This window comes from Spermophilus citellus (assembly GCF_964194105.1).
Source record: "Spermophilus citellus genome assembly, chromosome: 1".
Classification (NCBI taxonomy): domain Eukaryota; kingdom Metazoa; phylum Chordata; class Mammalia; order Rodentia; family Sciuridae; genus Spermophilus; species Spermophilus citellus.
The window spans coordinates 184,484,721-184,504,487 of NC_138182.1; the positions used below are offsets into that span (position 1 = coordinate 184,484,721).

Sequence of the window (19,767 nt, forward strand, 5' to 3'; positions counted from 1 at the left end):
ATTGGTGAGAGAGCAGAAAGGGCCAGACATGCACAGAGAAGCAATTTAAGAAACCAGGTGGCCCTGGAGAGAGACAGAGGAACAGTCAAACAAAGCATATTTTCCCAGGTCCCTAACAGCTTGCCAAGTCCCTGTTATATGTCACATACTCCATTTCCGCCCTGAGAATCTGTAATTATTTTTTATCCCACAATCATCCTTCTTTTTTTTTTTTTTTTGAGTAAATTTGAGAAGATTTCTGTTCCTTGAAGCCCAAAGAACCTAGAATAGAATCTGACCTCCCCTCCTGCCCTTTTCTCTTTCTTTCCATTCTTAATTCTGGAGGGGCGCCATCTTGTTTCTCCAGAGCCCTAATCTTTTTTTGCTTAGATGCCTTCTTCTCTTTCTCATTCCATCCTTTTAGCTCTGTTTCTTGGACTCTTCTGCTCTGTCTCCAGAGAACCTCCCTTTGGGGGGTTCTCTTAACACACCTACTTCCTAGAACAAGTCCATTTTCCAGGATGATGACCATCGGATTCAGCCTTGCCAGGAAGGAACGAGGCTTCTCCCGCTCTCAAGCCAGACCTCAAAACACTGCTGTCAGCTTCTCCATGTTCCTGATTCATCCACCCACCCTCTGAGAAGCCTCTGTTAAACAGAAAAAAGATCCAATTATCCAGAATCCACAGTTGAATAGATTTCAGCTACTATGTCTGCTTTCCCACACGTCACTCTCTACCCCTGTGGTTTAAGAGAAAGGGATAGATTCCAGGAAGGAGAAGCCGGGAAGTCACATTCAAGTACAGAGAGATTTGACTTGACATTAATTTGTTTGCAAAATGAACTGGGAATTTCAGTTGACAGTGTGATATGGACTATTGCAAAGGTAAATCCATTCTAAGCTACATAAGCAGGAAGCACATGTCTCCTTTGGAAGAATAAAACGAAGCATTAGTAGATGCTAAGCAGTCCTGACCGTCGCTGAAGTGTGAAGATTGTAGGTCAATTTGTCCAGGGGGAGCAGTGTGGGTGAGTTGTCCTCAAATATCTGGAAGGGCTGTTGTGAGTAGGGAGAGCATGGCTGGCTTTCTGTCGATCCAGGGAGCTCACAGGTGGACAGTTCAGGAAAGAGGTCTAAGCTCACTGGCATGAGGAGCTGTGTTCATTAGAGCTTTTACATTTTCACAAGAAGAATCTAGTGTAGTCTGAGTAGTTTCCAAAATCCTACCCTGGTGAAACATTAGCTATGATGATTTCCCTTTCTTTCTTTCTTTCTCTCTTTCTCTCTTTCTTTCTCTCTTTCTCTCTTTCTCTCTCTCTCTCTCTCTCTCTCTCTCTCTCTCTCTCTCTCTCTTTCTCTCTCTCTCTCTCTCTCCCTCCCTCCCTCCTCCTCTCTCTCTTCCCCCCTTTCTCTCTCAAATTTATTCTAATTAGTTATAATAGTAGAATGCACTTTGATACACCTTCTATAAATGGAGGATAATTTCTCATTCTTCTTGTACATGATAGAATCCCACCAGTTATATATTTATATATGTACATAGGGTAATAAGGCCTGATTCATTCTACTATTATTTTCTATCTCCATACTTTCTCCCCTCCCTTTACTCCCCTTACCCAATAGAAAGTAACTATATTCTTCCTTAACTGCTCCCTACTTATTGTGAATTACCATCTGCATATCGGATAAAACATTCAGCCTTTGATTTGGGGGGATTGGCTTATTTTACTTAGCATGATATTCTCTAGCCCCATCCATTTACCAGCAAGTGGCATAATTTCATTCTTCTTTAAGGCTGAGTAATATTCCATCATACATACACACACACACACACACACACACACACACTGATATAAATACATATATAACTTTTTTATTCATTCATCTTTTGAAGGGTATCTAGGTTGGTTCCATATTTTAGCTATTGAGAGTTGAACTGCTATAAACATTGATGTGACTGCTTCATTGTAATATGCTGACTTCAAGTCCTTTGGGTATAAACCAAGGAGTGGGATAGCTGGGTCAAATGGTTCCATTCCAAGTTTTCTGAGGAATCTCTTTACTATTTTCCATGATGGTTGTACCAAATTGGAGACAGTCTTTACCACTTGCACCTCAGAGCATTAATTTCCAGGATATGTAAATAACTCAAAAAATTTAATACCAAAAAAAAATCAATAAATGGGTTAGAGAACTGAACACATACCTCACAAAAGAGGAAATACAATCAAAAAACAAATAACACAATAAATGGGCTAAGGAACTGAACAGACACTTCACAGAAGAAAAAATAAAATTGATCAAATATATGAAAAAAATGTTCAACATCTTTAGCAATTAGAGAAATGCAAATCAAAACTACTCTGAGATTTCATCTCACCCAGTCAGAATGGCAATTATCAAGAATACAAACAACAATAGATGTTCCTTGAGGATAAGGATTGCTGGTGCGACTGCAAATTGGTACAACCATTATGGAAAGCAGTATGTGATTCCCTTCTCTTTCTTTATATTACAAAAGTAATGCATGAGGGCTGGGGTTGTGGCTCAGTGGTAGAGTGCTTGCCTAGCATGTGTGAGGCACTGGGCTCAATTCTCAGCATCGCATATAAATAAATGAATAAAATAAAGGACCATCAAAAGCTAAAAAAAATATATTTTTTAAAGTAATGCATGATATATAACAACAAGTCCAACAGTACTATATTATGCCTCAGTATCCTGAGGTAACTGATGTTGCTTGTTTGGTACATGTACTTCTGTAACTTTCTCTGTGTAGCTATATACATATATTAATGCATGAACGAATATGATTCTGTTTTGTTTTTACAAAATTGAGTTCATACTATACAAATTGTTCAGTAATATAAATATCCCAGTGGATCAGTTCATCTTTGAAATAGCTGCAGATATTATAAAGTATAGGTGTATTATAGCATTAAATCATTTCTCCATAGATATTCAAGTTGTTTCTAGATTTTAATACAATGTAATTGTAACTAGCATTGTTACAATGAATGTTCTCAAACATTTATTGTTACACACTGATGTTTTCATGGGATAGTTTACACTAAATGAGGATTCATTAAGTTAAAAGATATGTATATGATTTTAATAGCTTCTTCTGAAAATCTTGTTGCAATCCATATACCCACTGATAAATGCCCAATTGTTCATGCTGCCTCCAGGGTAGGACATTATCAGTCATTTTGCTTTTTACCCATTCAGCTGAGAAGCAGCATAGGATAGTGCTAGGCAAGGATTCTCTTGGCCAGAATGTCTGACTACCTATCTCAGCTGCAGCAAACTCCAGCTGCCTGCTTTACACTAAGAGACATTAATTGCTTTGTTTCTAAGTTACCATCATCTATAAAAATAGGATGATATGAATACCTACTTCATAAAACTATAATGAGCTTAAATGAATTAATAATTATGACTTAACAGTGACTAGCATATAACAAATTATTTTTGAATAAAGATTAAAACATTGACCAGATTAATCTTTTGTAAGAGTAAAAATATTTTAAATGTTAATTTGCATCTTCCTAACTGCTAATGAGATTAGCATATTTTCTATATATGTCTTAGCCATTTGGTTTCTGTTTTCTCTAAATTTTCTGTTCAGATCCTTTGCTCATATTTTTGTTTTTTTATAAATCTTAAGAAACTGTTTCATCTTTTATAAATGATTTCCTTTTGATCTGTTTGTAAAAATAATCAGAATCAATTTTTACACTAGTTTTGTAAAACCCTCAGTCAGTACAGAACTATAAAAAAATCTTTCTAAACACATGAAACCTTATACTCCAAAGAGAACCACTGTTGAATGTTTAGTGCATGGAAACTCTTCATTTATCCCCAAGTTCACTGACTCCTGCCTTTGGCTCCACACATTGGTTATCTGTGGGGCTTTCAAAATACTGGTACTTGTGTTCCACCTCACAAGTGTTACAACTCTACTGATTGGTAGTGGGGCCCAGGAATGTTTTTAATGAGAGGAGTGTTTGATTCTACATGCAGCCAGGATTGGGAATCAGAGGATGAAGCTCATTCTTAAGTCAGTTTATTCCTAAGTGAAAATGTCTTGGGTGATCACTACTGCCATCTGTTGGTGGGAGGCAGAACTAATACAGGTTAGCTCAGTATGTGACATTTATTGTTCAAATCTGTGAAAGTTAATGTTTTCAAAGTTCTTGGAAATGCATCTCCACCTTCATACGGGCCTTTTTCATGTAAATGACTTCTCAGGCACCTTCTAACTGTAAGACTCTTATCATTAATATCAAATTTATATTTATCTCCTTGATTCTGTAAATTTTGTAGTAAAACCTGTGCTGTTCTTGAGGTCTTTATCAGCCTTCGTCATCAAGGATTTCAGTGATGTTTATCCTAATAACAGGATTGAGTCATTATCAAATCTTAGACATGCTTTCATCAGGCAGTGAAGAGACAAAACAGAAACAATTTTTGTCACTAATCCTAATCAAGTTGCCCACTATTGCCTTTCCCTACTCTGCCCTTCCCCAGTTTGAGTGTTAATTGAGATTTTCTTCTACTGGAATGTCTTAGGATGTAGTTCTTGTGGGATTACACAGTGTGAAACATCAGGGGAAATAACAGGAAAGGCAATGAATAGGAAAACACTTTGAGAAATAGTGATGTTGGCAGAAAGTGGAACCATCTAGGGGAAAGGTAAGATAAAGCTGGCAGAGCTACAGGATTCTGCATGGGCTGGTTACTAGCTAGTGAGTTTGCTTTCCGAGAGAGAGGTATGTTTCCTCTCTCCTCCACAGACAGGCCCAAAGAAGTTGAAGACACTGAGAGCATGAGATTGCTTGTCTACCACGAAAACTATCTTTGATTCATCAGGTTTAAAATATATGTATTAATTTCCCAGCAACTTTAATGAATCGTGTGTTATTCCTGTTGCTGGCAATAGGGGGCGAGTATTTATATATCTGCACACACAGACAGTTGATATGCAGATAGATATGTATATGTAGTTTCATAGACATGTATTTTATATGTGTTATGTATATGGATATGAAATACATTTTAATCCAAAACATCTTTATGAGTTGGAACCCTTTGCTGCCTATCATAGAAACCGATGCTGCGTTTCTTCTAACCACCCTGAATCCAGAAGGGTTTTCTTAAGAACTGCGTTTTCTCAACTTTGAAACTATTGACATTTTAGGCCAGATAGTTCTTTGTTGCTGGGGAGTGGTCCTGTGCATTGCAGGACATTGAGCAGCATTCCAGCTTCTACCTACTAATGTTGGTAACATTCCCCCTGTTGTGGAAACCAAATCCATCTCCAGACACTCCCTAATAGTACAGTTGCCCCTCCCCCATAAGAGCCACTGACTCAGAAGTTAGGATACTTCTGGTCCTGCTTTGGGGGAGTAGGTTTTCACTACTTGCCTGACTAACCCTTATCTAAATTAGGGTCCCTATTTTATTTTCTATCATGAAACAGTATACATCATTTTATAGCATCAGTGAGAGTATATAACAATATATTTGCCTTGAGGCATTAGTGTCTTTCCTTCCTGTTAGACTTTAAATTCCACAGTGCAATCTGTTTTTGTTCACTCTGTACACGTACCACCTACTGCAGTGATTGGCACTTAATAAGTGTTTGTCAAATAAAAGAATATAATTCTAAGATATTTAATAACCTGAAGCACAAAGCCTGATTTGGTCCAAAGGGGCTTTTCCTCTCAGGCTTATTTCAATCTATGTGACAAAGCTAGTAAAAGAAGAAATTGGGGACATATTGAGGCTGTTGAAGGGTGTGAGCAGGAAAATCTAAAAATTATATTATTTGGATAGAATTCCTTGAGGGTTTGGCGGGGTGCTGTTGAGTGGCAGTTTCATTCTGGAAAGAACAGCTCTGGTATGTCGCTGTAAGCAGGAGCCAACCTATCACTCCTGCGTTTTGAACCCCGTCCACCATTGATCCAGAGGAAGCAAGTTTTTTGACCAGAGTGAAGCTTAATGCTCCATTAATTCTCTGACAGAAAATGCCCCCAGAACCAAGAGAGATGTGTCTATGGAAAATAAACCTCAGAATAGACAGCACAAGAGGCTTTTAATTCTTCTTTTCATTTTTTTTTAAATGGAATTAAGACATGGATTTTTAAAAATGAAAAATGACTGGCATTCTTCCCACTGAAAATGGAAAGTAATTTAATTTGTTAGTGGTTCATTTTATTTGACAGTCTTTGTATATACTCGATTTGGTTTGTTACACTGAATTACCCTTTAATAATGGGTACACATAATGCCAGACTCTACCCCCCAGGTTGGTTTGATAATTGGATGAGCGTCCATGTTGTTTGAGGTTTTCATGACAACAAGAACAGAAGCAATTTGGAAAACTCCTAACCAGAAGAGATTTTTTGGTTTTTGTTTTTATTTTTGTTTTTTTTTTTTTCTTCATCTTCTTCTTCAATGAAGTTAGTTGCTACTCAGTGAACATTCTTTCCACTAGCCACTTTTTCTGAGCAATGCTAAGTTCCATAATCATGACTAAATTCCCTGAGTGGATGAAAGGGAAGCTAAAAACCTTGTAGCCAATAGAAAAAGTCAGAAATTTTTCTCTAGGCAATCTTTCAGAGTAACCATTTTCCTATGATTGGAAAGAAATTTAAGAATGCTAGGAGTATGTAGGGACTGGCCAAAGTTCAAGGGCAACTCCACCCCTTAGTCATTGTATGACCCTGGAAAGCTTCATGACCTCTTCTGCTTCAGGATTCATATTCATAAAGTGGGAATGCCATTAGGGCCTGCCTGATAAGGTCATCATGAAGACTTAGGGACATAGCGTGTGTACAGTGCTTGGTACAATCCTGGCACAAAGCAAGTTCTCCAAGAATGTTTAGATAGTAGGTATCAGGCCCTGTGCTGCTGCTCAACAACACTACTGAGAGTTGCTCTCCCTATGGAAGCGATGATGATAATAAAGATTAAGTAACAAGTTCCAGGCCTCTTGGCTAGTAAGTAGCACAGCCAGGATCCAAGGCCAGGCCTGTGTGACTCCAAAAGCTCTCTTACATTGTTCAAATTTTGTGCTTATGTGCTCCATAGAAGAGATGTTCCTTCATGTTCCTTCCTGAGCACTTTTCAGGAAACAACTAAACCTTGCCACCATAATGTTAAATAACCACAGAAAATATGATTTCATGAATATTTTAATCATTGCCTGTTTAAAATAAACTGTTCTATCACCCTTGTAATGCAATCAATGGAATTTAAATGCCATTGTGAGTGAATATCCATCAATATTTATTGAAAGAACATGTGAACAAGTTTTCTTGAGGCTGAGGCAGGAGGATGGTGAGTTCAAAGCCAGCTTCAGCAAAAGTGAGGTGCTAAGCAACTCAGTGAGACTCTGTCTCTAAATAAAATACAAAATAGGCACTCAGTGGTTGAGTGCCTCTGAGTTCAACCTTCAGTTCCAAAAAAAAAAGAAAAAAAGATCTTTGTGGTGTTCATTTTTTTCTTTTTTTTAATATATTATTCTAATTAGTTATACATGACAGCAGAATGGATTTTGATTCATTGTACATAAATGGAGCACAACTTTTCATTTCTTTGGTTGTACATGATGTAGAGTCGTACCACATGGGCAGTCATACATGTACCTAGGGTAATGATATTCATCTCATTCCACCATCTTTCCTGCCCCTATACCCCTTCTCCCAACATCCCTCCCCTTTGCCCAAAGTTCCTCCATTCTCCCCACACACACACACACCCCACCCCAGTTATGGATCAGCATCCACTTATCAGAGAGACCATTCATCCAGCCTTTGGGTTTTGGGATTGGCTTACTTCCTTTAGCATGATATTCTCCAACTCCATCCATTTACCTGCAAATGCCACAATTTTATTCTTTTTTAATGCTGAGTAATATCGCATTGTGTGTATATACAGTTTCTTTATCCATTCATCTGTTGAAGGTCATGTAGGTTGGTTCCACTGTTTAGCTCTCATGAATTGAGCTGCTATGAACATTGATGTAGCTGCATCACTGTATTATGCTGATTTTAAGTATTTTTACCACATGAATCCCAAATAAATGTAAAAAGCATTTTTTATCATTTCTACAATGAATATAGATATAGACAAGAAAGATTTTACCCCTATGGATATATGACTATTAGGATTTAAAATTTTCTTCTGGGTTGTTACTGTGATTATTGATAGAACACAATTCACCAGAACAAAGAAAACATAATTCTAACAAATAATGATGCCAAATACAAAATCAAATCTTATTAGAAATGTATAAGCTGAGGTGGGAGCATTTATGGGTCCCTAGCTAAAGGGATTATGCAAGTGTCCCTCCCAGAAGTGTCTATGTCCCCGTAGTGAACCTTAAGATTCTGGCTGGGTACAGGTGTGTCTACAAAAGGAATGGAGAGGAAGGGAACAGGTGCCAGCAAAACCACAGTTTCTTAACAGTCACAATTTCCTGTTTTGCCAAGGGGAGGAGGAGAACCTAGGTTGTGGGTAAGTCTTGAGACAATCTGATTTTAGATTGGAAGACACATGATAGTTAGGGATGGTGTCCTTTAAAACTGTTGGATCTAATGCCTGAGAAGTCATCACCTATTCCAAAGGACCCAGTGTCCTGACTGAAGATGGCTGCTCCATCCCATTGAGCCAAACTGCTTTGGAATAAGGGTGTTTGCAGAATGATTTAATGATGCTCCTTTGCAAGGTGACTTGTTCCTCTTCCTTTGGAAATCCCAAATATACGGTGATGGTCCCTGGAGAGCCTCCGAGGGTATTTCCTGAGGGAAGCCCATTGAACAGGCAAAGGGGTTGAACTTGAAGACAGCCTTTCATAACTTAGGACAGCATCTTCTAGATTCTCCACTGGGTCTCAAACCTGTTTTCCCAGAGCACCAGGCTCAACATCTGTTTCCACCAAGCATGAGTTACACCAGGACTTGAGCTCTCATTTGCCTTTTCTAGATCAGACATCCCTGATTGTCTCTGCTTCCCAGAAGGGCGGGTTATAAAGCAGAAGGAATAGGAAGCTGTGTATTGCTGGTCTCCCCAACCTTCTCAAGGACACTCTGTGGCAACTACCCAGCTTGTAGTAGATGCCCAATAAATATTTGCCGAGGGCTTTATCTGGGGTCAGTGTGTGGTCAAAGTGCCCCTAAATGCACTTCCTAACTGGTGATATGAAACCCATCTCATCCCATAACCTTCATGTATCCAGCAAGTCTGGAAGATTGGTCTGCTCAACTCAATGAGATTTGACCTTGAGTTTCTCAGTGGCTTCAATCCATTCTCATCCTTCAAATGATTCCCTTCCTCCCTCCTCCGTGACTTCGTCTTCTTTCTGTGTTTTATCTCCTCTCTGACCATCCCTTCCCTCTGAGTCTTGCCTTGAATCTGTCAACGTGATTGGGGGGGGGGGGGGGCTGGAGGTTGCCATGGTAAACACAGCTGTTGTTTTTTTCCTCTGTGAAAAGTCGATGGGGGGGGGGGGGCGGTGCAGTGAGTCCTTCCCCAGCCCCTCCCTGCTGTGTGGTTCACAGATGTCTCTTAAAGGGGGGCAGCCTCCGGGGCTTCCTGTTTTTCAGGGCTCTGCTCAGCTTTTGTGTGTCTCTGAAGCAGGGCATTGTGACCTGCCAACCCCCCACTTAGGTGCCCTGGAAGATTGTGAAGAATCACTGGTGTGGTCACCAAATAAGCTGAATGACAGCAGCATTCATTCTGTTAGTAAATAGGTTCTGGGAAGTGAAAGATGATCTGGTTTTTCTTAAGAGGAGAGAGGCAGGAAGGATAATGAGAAGGAAGGTGGAAGGCTGAAGAAGTGAAGCGGAAGGGGAGCAGGTGCCAGAAGATCACAATTTCTTAACAGAAAAGAGGTGGAATAGGGCAGCTAGGAGTGGGCAGCTATTGGCACCTTTCCTCACCTTCACACTAAAATCCTCAATCCAGCCCAACTACTGATCCGGCGTCTTCCCCTCCTCTCTAGGCACAAAAACTGCTTGCTGCTCTTCCAGTACCATGAGCCACTGCAGGGCCTTTGTACCTGCCATTTCTCTGACTGGAACATTCTTCCTTCCCCATCTGGCCTGGCTAAGCCTCGATTCATCCTTCACATCCTCACCTTTTCATGCACTCTCATGAAAGGCTCTCTACACCTCCCTGACCACATTAAACTTCCCTTAGCACTAGATTCTCTCTTTGGGGGCTCTTAACCCATTTTATTAATCCATGTCAATCTGAACTAGTTGATGGCAGAACCTGTGTCTCGTGCTCATCATTCAAGTCCCCACAATTTTGTGAAGCTCTCAGCAGGTGTTGCTGAAATAGTGAGCGAGAGGTTGAACGGAAGGACACTCATCTCTAATCCCCACAACCACTCTTTTCGAGATAATGCAGGTGGTGCATGCCTATAATCCCAGCAACTCGGAGGCTGAGGCAGGAGAATCACAAGTTCAAGACCAGCCTCAGCAATTTATCAAGGCCCTAGGCAACTTTGTAAAACCCTGGCTCAAATTAAAATGTCAAAAGGGGCAGGGGGGAGCTATAACTCAGTGATTAAGTTCCCCTGGGTTCAATCCCAGATGCCCAAAAGGAGATAATGCAGGCACAGCAAGAATAGTCGCTGTTTTGGGGTAGGCTAGCCAGAGCTCGGAAGGAGCAGGTCAGCTGCCCATGGTCCCACAGCCTGTCTGAGTTCAGAGCCTGGGTCTTCCCATCCTGCCATCCCAGGCTTATGCCACAGAACCACTGTCCGTCACTGAAGTGTGGGACCCCAGGGGCTCCCTCTCACTTCCCTTTCCTGGCATTTGGCAGACCCCTGATTCTTCCATATCCACACCACAGCTGCCTCTGGTTTTCAGGACATCCAGCACCACTTCTGTCTAAAATGGTTTCCTCCTAAGTCTTTTATTTAGTGCAACAACTCCATCAAATGTGAGCTCAACTCCCTGGAGACTGAGCTGGCAGAACTCGGTCTTCTGGAATTTATGTCGGTTGGTGAGCTGACTGCACTTCACAAAATCTAGCCATTTGTGGGGGCTCTCTCCCCACCACCTGGATCAAAGCCAATGCAGAAGCTGAAGCCTTCATCTACCACCTGGTGTCAAATCAGCCAGGACTCAGTTGCAAGAGATGATTTGCCTGGGGAAAAAAAAATCGCTTTGGGTTCCTTATTTTCTTATTTCTGTGAAGAGACTGCACCTGTGCCGTGGGGTTTGGTGGTGGTGGTGTAGTCTGTGTTCTCGCTCACTTTCTTAGGAGCCAATTTCACCCAGAACTCAAAGTGTTGTGTCTTTGTTCATATTTTCTAGAGAGATTCATGTGTGAGAAACTATATCACTGCCTTATTCTCTGACCTGCCAAGAAGACACTTACTGGCATTTGTCAGACATTCAGCAAATACTTACTGAGCACTTTTTACATATCAGTAGAGTGACCATATGATTCATGGTCCAGCCAGGTGCAGTGATGCACAACTATAATCCCAGCAATTCAGGAGGCTGAGGCAGGAAGATAACCATTTTGAGGCCAGCCTGAGCAACTCAGCAAGACTCTGTCTCAAAAAATAAAAAATAAAAAGAACTGGGGATGTGACTCAGTGGCAAAGCACCCCTGGGTTGAATCCCCAGCACTGAAAAAAAATTTTTTTGATTGTCCAAACTGGCACAGGTTTGAATATGAAAGTGGAAGCTACCTGATTGGTATTCCAAGCCAATAAGTATAAATCAAAATTTTCTCAGGGTAATGAGGACATAATTGGAACCCTATATATTAATGGCTGAATGGGGTTAGTAGAGTCTTGGGAGATAAGTTTTTTCAAAATGCCCTTAATGATCGAGGACAAAGCCAAGAGGGAATCTTGGCCTCCAAAGCCAAGCAATGAAAAGATATGAGGATAAATTAAGATTCAAGTTGAATGAGATTTCTAAAATGTCCCCACAATTTCTTTATAAAAATAGATTTCATGTTTAAGAAAATAAAACTGGAATAATATCTCTGGAAGGCAATGTCCCCACAGTGGAGTCCAAGCTCCCCAGAGGCAAGGCCACCTGGAAGGTCCTGGAAAAAGTTTAGAATTTTAATGAATGAAATATCCCATCAGGGCCAGGTGATAGTAATACTCTTTTTGGTACCAGGGTTTGAACTCAGGGGCACTTGGCCACTGAACCACATCCCCAGCCCTATTTTGTATTTTATTTAGAGACAGGGTCTCACTGAGTTGCTTAGCAGCCTCACTTTTGCTGAGGCTGGCTTTGAACTCATGATTCTCCTACCTCAGCCTCCTGAGCCACTGGGATTACAGGTGTGTAACCCTTTTGAGAAAAGAATAGCTGAAAGGACCCAAAGTGAACAGGAATAGATGTGTTTTCTCAAACTTAAAGCACCTTTACTATGGTTAACTTTTGGAGGGAGGATGGGGGGTAATTAGGGATTGAACCCAGGAGCACTTAATCACTGAGCCACATCCCTAGCCTCTTGTTAAAATATTTTGAGACAGGATCTCACTGAGTTGCTTAGAGCCTTACTACATTGCTGAACCTGACTTTGAACTTGTGATCTTCCTGCCTCAACTGTTGGGATTAAAGGCATGTGCCACCATGCCTGGCCCAACTGTGGTTAACTGCCTGTGGTAACAAAGGCCACAAATATGTGCACTGTCTTCCCAGGGAAGAGCTTTGGTTCTGAAGCGGTTTGTTTCTCTTGCATCCCAGGTACCTGTCCTGAGACCCATGGACCTGATGGTGGAGGCCACCCCACGAAGAGTATTTGCCAATGCACATACATATCACATCAACTCCATATCAGTCAACAGCGACTATGAGACCTACATGTCCGCTGATGACCTGAGGATTAACCTATGGAACTTTGAAATAACCAATCAAAGTTTTAGTATCCTTTCCTTGCAGCCAATAATCATTTGGCCTGAATCAAGAGTATCCAGGTATGAGTGGGCTTGGGGGTGGGGGAAATGGCAAGACCCAGCACTGAGGCAGAACTTGTCCCTCTTAGAATACATTGTCATCTATGAGACTTTCATCCTAACCAAGTTAGGAAACTATTGAATGACAAGTAGTGGCCCCGGACTAGCTCTGGATTAGAACTCTGGATCTACTCCTTCAGGCAGTGGCATTTGTATGGCACACAGTAAAATCAGATGTGACTTTACCAACAGTAAGACCCTAAAGTTCAGTTAGGACTCTGCCTTCTGTTAAAGGATCCATAAGTGGTCTCTGTGGACAACATGGACCAAAGGTTCACATCAGATGATTTCTGTTGTATCATAACAGTAAAATTAATAGAAGCTACTGTGTATTGAATTCCCAGTACTTGGACTAGGACCTTTGAGCATAGCATCTCTCTTTTTTTAACTCTCCACTGAATTATAATATGCATACAGAAAAGTGTGCATATTGTAATTTATACACTTTGATGAAGTATCACAGGTTGAGCACACCTGTAACCAGCATCCACATTTGGAAAAAAAAAAAAAAAAAGCCTTTGCAGGAGTCTTCAAGCCCCTATCATCATACCTCCTTATTGTTTCTATCCCTCAAGGATATATTTGATGTAACAACCCTATAATGTCAGTATTATTATCTCCTATTTAACTGAAATTTAGAGAAGTCAAGATAATTCCCATATGAGCATCTGGAACAAAATTCTCACCCCACTATATGGGCCCTGTTTGTTTAATTTTTATGTGATCATAAAAAATGGGCCATTTATTGAGTACCTGCCAGGTGTTCCATCCCTGCCGAAACCTGATCCCTCACTTCAAGTCCCAGCTCAGCTCAAGGTTCCACCAGTCAGCTAGGTGACTGTACCCAGCTTCCCTCACTCCCAAGCCAATCTGCCCATGAGCCCTGTCAATGCTTCTGCTAACATACCTCCAACCAACTCCCCCTTCTCCTCCCCATGCCTAATACCCTGCTAGCATAAGCCACTCACCTGGGTGACTCTACCATTTTCCCTGGCCTCCTTTCTTGCTCTCCTGTAATTATACAAGCTCCATAAATCAATCAGAGTAGACCTTTCAGCATGTAATCCATCTATCAATCTCTCCCTGCTAAAAACAGCTTTCTATTGAACCTAAAATAAAATCCAAGTTATTTACCCAGGCCAGATTCCACACCATCTGGGCCCTGACTCCCTCTTTGATACCTATCATATCACTCTTTCCTCATTAACTCTGTCTCGGCCGACTAACCACTTCTCGGTTGCCGGTAAGCCTCGCTCTTCCATTCTTTGCATCTGCTGCTCCCTCTTTCTGCCATGCATGCTCTGCCCCCACAATTCACAAGGCTAGCTACATGTCATTATTCCGACCTCATTCTAATGTCATCTCCGCAGAGGCACTTTCTCCCCCTATCTCCCAAGCATCACGAGCAACTCTCTCTCCCTCTTATCTTTATAGTACTTATCAGGATTTGAAATTGCTTTTTACTTGTATTTTTTATTATTTTAGTTTCCCCATGTTTGGATATAAATTCAATGGGACCAGAGACTTTGTTTGAGCCACTGCTGTATTCCAGCATAGGGAGCCCTCTGCATATAGGAAGGTAGAAGGAGGTTATCAGAGTTAGAGATATCCAGGAGGCAGCTGACTATGAAATTTAACCTGGAAATTTAACTTTAAGTTAGCAAAAGTTTATAGGAAAGCTCAGAATGTTATCAATTAAATGCCATAATGGTCCAAACACGTAAAAGATTATTGCTCCCATCAAGTCCAGTAGTGGTGATCCCCATTAGCAGCAGCAGCATCCAATCAATAGCATGGAGCCTCGGGCCTCTTCCATCTTGTAACTCCGCAGTGCCACCGGGTTTATCTGTAGCAGACAACAAGAGGGGGAGGTGGCACGGGACCACATAGGAGAGGTTCCTATAAACCAGGCCTCAAAACAGCATTCATCTCATTGGCTAAAACGCAGCCACGTGACCACCTTTAACTGCAAAGTAGGCTAAGAAGTATATTCTAGCTGTGTGTGCAAGGAAAAGAAAAAGACCTGGTTTGAGTTCACAGCTAGCTACTCACCACCACAAAGAATTCTCAGCCCCCAGAGACCTTTTAGGCAAGGCCTCTTTAATCAGGTCCTGGCACTTATGAGATATATTTGGAAACCCTGAGAACTGACCATCAGGACTGTGACTAGCATCTTTTGTTGATCGCAGAACAGACGTGACATACTGTCTGGGTCTAGGAGAACCTGCCTACAGATTTTGCCTGGCAGTGCAGCTGCTAATAGAATGAGAGTGGGTGGTGGTTCCCTTTCCCTCTTTACATCTATTCCAAGAGCCAGAAATCTGCTCAGGCTCAGCTGGCTGTCAGACTGAGCTTCTGCTCTCCCCAGCCTAGGTGGCATGTACTCTGAATTTTGCCTCCAGGCCTTCAAGGGGGGAGGGAAGTTTGCTTTAAGCATTTTGGGAGAGAGATACCTTGGGGAGAATGCAAAGGGGAAATATTAATAGTGCAGTTTAGGTTCTATTCTGCAGATGTGTGACAGCCTGCCAGATGCTGGCATACAAATGAGACCGTACCATTCACCCTTAAAGCAGCCATATGTAAAATAATCATTGTCATCATGAGGATGATGATAACTGATATCTATATAGCACTTTTCAACCAGACTGCCCTGAGCACTAAAACTGTACAAACTTGGACCCCTTTGCCTCTTGTCACTGAAGTGTAGCCATCTCTGGGCTAGGGGCAGCCGTTTTTCAAAACAGTCTCAGAAAATACCAACCAGGCATGACTTGAATCCTGCATGGTTTAGCACCTTTCTGTTACCCCTCTTATCCTCCAAGGAAGCAGCAGAAATACGTGTTGGGACAGAAGAAAATTAGTTTCCCAAAAGATGTTTTTAAGCAATATTTAGACTTTTTTGTTTTTAAAATTATGTACTTATCATGAGTATTAGAAAACACCACCCTATATACCAATCCTTTGAGTTCACAGATACTGAAAACTTCATTTAAATTATGAAGAAAGTATATGTCCAGTATTGAGTCAATAGCAAGACAAGTGGTCTGGAGATATGGTTAGAAAAAGTCCTGACTTCCAGGACTGGCCTTCCGTGTGACACTGGCATCATGGTTGGGCACTCGGGCTTTAGAGTCCAGTAAGCATGGTGTTCTCTCACCCAGCTCCACTTCTTTCTGTCTGTGTAATTTTCACATTTCCTAACTGACTTAAGCCCCTATTTTCTATTTTGTCATCTGTAGAGAGGAGCTCTATCAAAGAAGATTGTGATAATTGTGTGTGTGCGTGCACGCTTGCGCGCGCGCTCGCTCTCTCTCTTTCTCTGTCTCTCTCTCCCTCTCTCTCCCTCTCTCTCCCTCTCTCTCCAGTGCCTTCCTAAGTAGATAATTGATAAACAGGGACTGACACAATCATGATTATTAATTTTTTTAATATTTAGTCTGTTTTATTCATAGGCTTACCTATTATAGAAACTCTGGGAATATACATAATTTGCTTTTTTAGCTTAGTGCTTCTTATATACAATATTATATTAAAAGATGTCTTTTTAATTTATTTTTTATTAGATGATTACTGTTGAAAGGACGAGGAAACTAGAAAAGGCAAATGTTACAGTGGTGGAATGTGTTCTGTTGAATTCATTATCTGGGTCATCTTCTCAATTCTAGACTCTTCCTTCGGCTCTAGAGTTGTGTAATCTTTGCAAGACTTTGCTTTTTATGCCCTGGTTGCCAGATATATGCAGGACCTCAGGTCCAACACCTTATGTTTAGCTCCAGCTCAGAGCAAGGCATTCCTAACCCTATGGTGCCTACTGGTGAATCCTCTCCTTCCATCCAGAGCCTGTGGATCCCTGCCTATGTAACAGATCCTGGCTTAAAGTGGACAGACTTTGATCTCAATGCATAGACCATAATAACACATTTCTGGATAGGGTAAGAGGCATCCCTAGCTTTTCAATAAATGAAAATTGCTTTTGAAAATATTGCTTCTTAATGAAAACTTTTATACCCAAATTCCTTTGAATGCTTTTTCTTGGGACTAAGAATGAGTTGATCTAGATTCGTTTTCAGTCCAACAGAGAAGCTAGTAAATAGACCCATATCAAGTAAAAGTACAGGCACAGCCTCAACAACTGTACAACTGAGCACCTATGTTATGACAGGTACTACACTAAGTCTGAGGGTTAAAAAAAAGTAAAAAGAAACTTTCTGCTTTCAGAATGACATCAAATAATTGCACTATTGAGTATATAATTATAAACTGAGATGTGTTCTATAAAAGAAAGGAATAGAGTTTTATGAATGCATTTTTTTGAAACTTGCTTCAGACTAGGGAATAAATGGGCTTTGCTGAGGGAACTATTAAGATATGAAAGAGGAAGAGTATGAACTAACTTGGCAAGATACGTGAAGAGATTTGTCCAGTATGTGCAGAGGTCCTGTGACAGGAGGTATCATGGAAAATTAGAGAAACTCTTGAGAAGTCTTCCATCACTGGAGCCCAGCAGAGCATGGTATAAGCAAGGCTGGAAAGCAGAAGCCACGCCTTGTAGAAGTATATTCTCTGGGAATGAGACAGAGGGCTTTGCAAGGAAGCCAACTGAACTCCAAGGGTACTTCTCTTTTTATCTTAGCAGCCTGTGTGAACTGAGATGAGGTCCATTTGGGACTGATTCCCTTATGGAGGGACTATATAGCTTCAACTCTTGTTCCAGCCTCTAGTGTTCCTTAGTACCATGGACAGCTGCCTGCCTTTTAATCCAATGGGATTCTGCCAGATAGGTTTTGGGGGGCCCAGTACAAATTGCTGTCCCTCATTGTTTCAGTGGCTTTCATCCTGCCAGGGGATAAAAGGTACAACTCAATTTCACAAATAGGCATTTAATGTAAAATAAGGGCATCTGTTCCAAAGACACATCCAGCACCTTAGCCGGTGTGTGCCAGGGCAGTACACTCCTTTCCAAATTAAAAGTAGCCCCAGTGGGTTTTCCCAGACTGGGTGCCTTGCTTGTATAGATGCCATCTTCCTACTTTGGAGGCCAGCCCTAAAGCTCTGTGGAGTAGGATCTCTTTTCCCAGAAGAAAAAGAAGTCCTTGGGGCCTCATATTGTCAAGAAAGAGGGCAAGAATCCAGCTATGCAGACTTCACCTGGGTTTCTTGAGCTTCCTCAGAGGAGAGCTTAGTAGTTGAACTGTGGATTCTGGGGTGAGATTCACTACTGGATTTGAATCCAGCTCCAGCTCCTAAAAGCTGTGCAGCCTTGACAAGTTACTCACCATCTCTCTAACCCTCAGTTTCCTCATCAGTTAACACAGACAAGAATCCAACCTAAGGCTGTTGTGAGGACTAAGGGAGGTGATTTGCAAAGTGCAAGGCAGAGCACCTGGCCCAGAACAAAGGCTCTAAGTGTGGCTGTTCCTATGTGGGACATTCCCCAACCCACTTTTCTTTCTGCCATGTTGCCTGGATACTGTTCTCTCCTAAGAAAGCCACAGGCTAAATAATTCACACTACGCAGGCCTGGCAACTTGGTCTGTCAATCTACTTTGCTTTTCTGTATTTAAAAAAAAATTGCCTAGAGAAGGCTGCTAAGTCCCAAGAATGAAGTAAAGTAAAAGCTATCGGCATTTGCTGGCCATTTGTTATGTGAACTGGAGATGACATGAAAAATAGAATGACTAAAGCCCTGAAGTCATGGCCCAGTAATGGGGCGGGAGGTGGGGGGGACAATCAGACTTCAGCCAAAGAGGCAGAACTAGAGAGGAGTGTGCACCCAGAGATGAGAACGAGAGGAAGGGAAGGAGACAGGGAGTATGATGGACCTACACCCGTGGCTTTGCCCGGCAATTGTGTGGCCAACCAAGCCATTTCATTTCAATCATTCAAGGGCCACAGGATAGGAGGTGAGGAAGCGACAATCACAAGCAGGCTGGAACCCCCAAGTCTTGAAATGACAGCCAGGAAGGAAGGCTTAAGGAGAAGGAAGAGCAACTGCGGACTCGGCAGCCCTTGTGGAAGGCCCACGCCTCCTGCTAAATGCCTTCCAGCTGATTAGGTCAGGCCCACCCAGAATGGCCTCCCTTTTGATTAACAACTGATCGCAACTCATCTGCAGAATCCCCTCACAGCAGCACATAGGTGAATGAGTGGTTGAATGACAGTGAGGTGTACATATGCTGCAAGATGGCCACTTCCTCCCTCTCACCCTCTGACTCTCCAGAGAATATCCCTCGTAGCCCAACCTAACCAGAAACGGGAAAGGGAAGCTCAAGGATTGTAGCTGAGCCTAACCAAGTGAACATATCACAAAGTCATCAGAGTTGAGGGTAGGGACAGAAGGAGACAAACATGTAACCATACTAGGAAAGGGGACTCTAACAATTTTTTTGAGCCTTTACTAAGTGTTGGGTATGTGCCAGGTACCATAACACCACCTGCAGTTCTCTTCCTTTGTTTGCACATGAGTTAATAGGGTTAAAATCATTCAAGATGATATAACTAGTTCCAAAATTGGGGAGTAAAATTCAGGCCTCTCTTATTCCGATTTACAGTAAAATCTATGTTACGCTATCCTGAATTATTCAGATATATACTTTTGTAAGATATTCTCATGGAAGTGAAATCAAGGCACTATGGATGCCCTGGATATGAAGGATCCAGAAAGAATCCTATGGTGCTTCAGAATGAAAGGGACACCTGAGGGCTGGGGGTGGTACTCGGTGGCAGAGCCCTTGCCTGGCATGTGCAAGGGCTTGGGCACATGCAGTAAAGCGGGTGGGCGAAC

At 41.7% G+C, this 19,767-nt stretch overlaps 1 protein-coding gene across 5 annotated transcripts in view; it reads left to right on the top strand.

Moving 5' to 3' along the window:
- PPP2R2B (protein phosphatase 2 regulatory subunit Bbeta) overlaps positions 1-19,767 on the top strand; it is a 436,743-nt gene that overhangs the window by 365,157 nt on the left and 51,819 nt on the right. For all 5 annotated transcript variants that reach the window (XM_081288959.1, XM_081288958.1, XM_081288960.1 and 2 more), the window contains one exon: positions 12,715-12,892. In XM_081288959.1, coding sequence (XP_081145085.1) covers positions 12,715-12,892 — 178 coding nt within the window. The remainder of the gene's footprint in view (positions 1-12,714; positions 12,893-19,767) is intronic.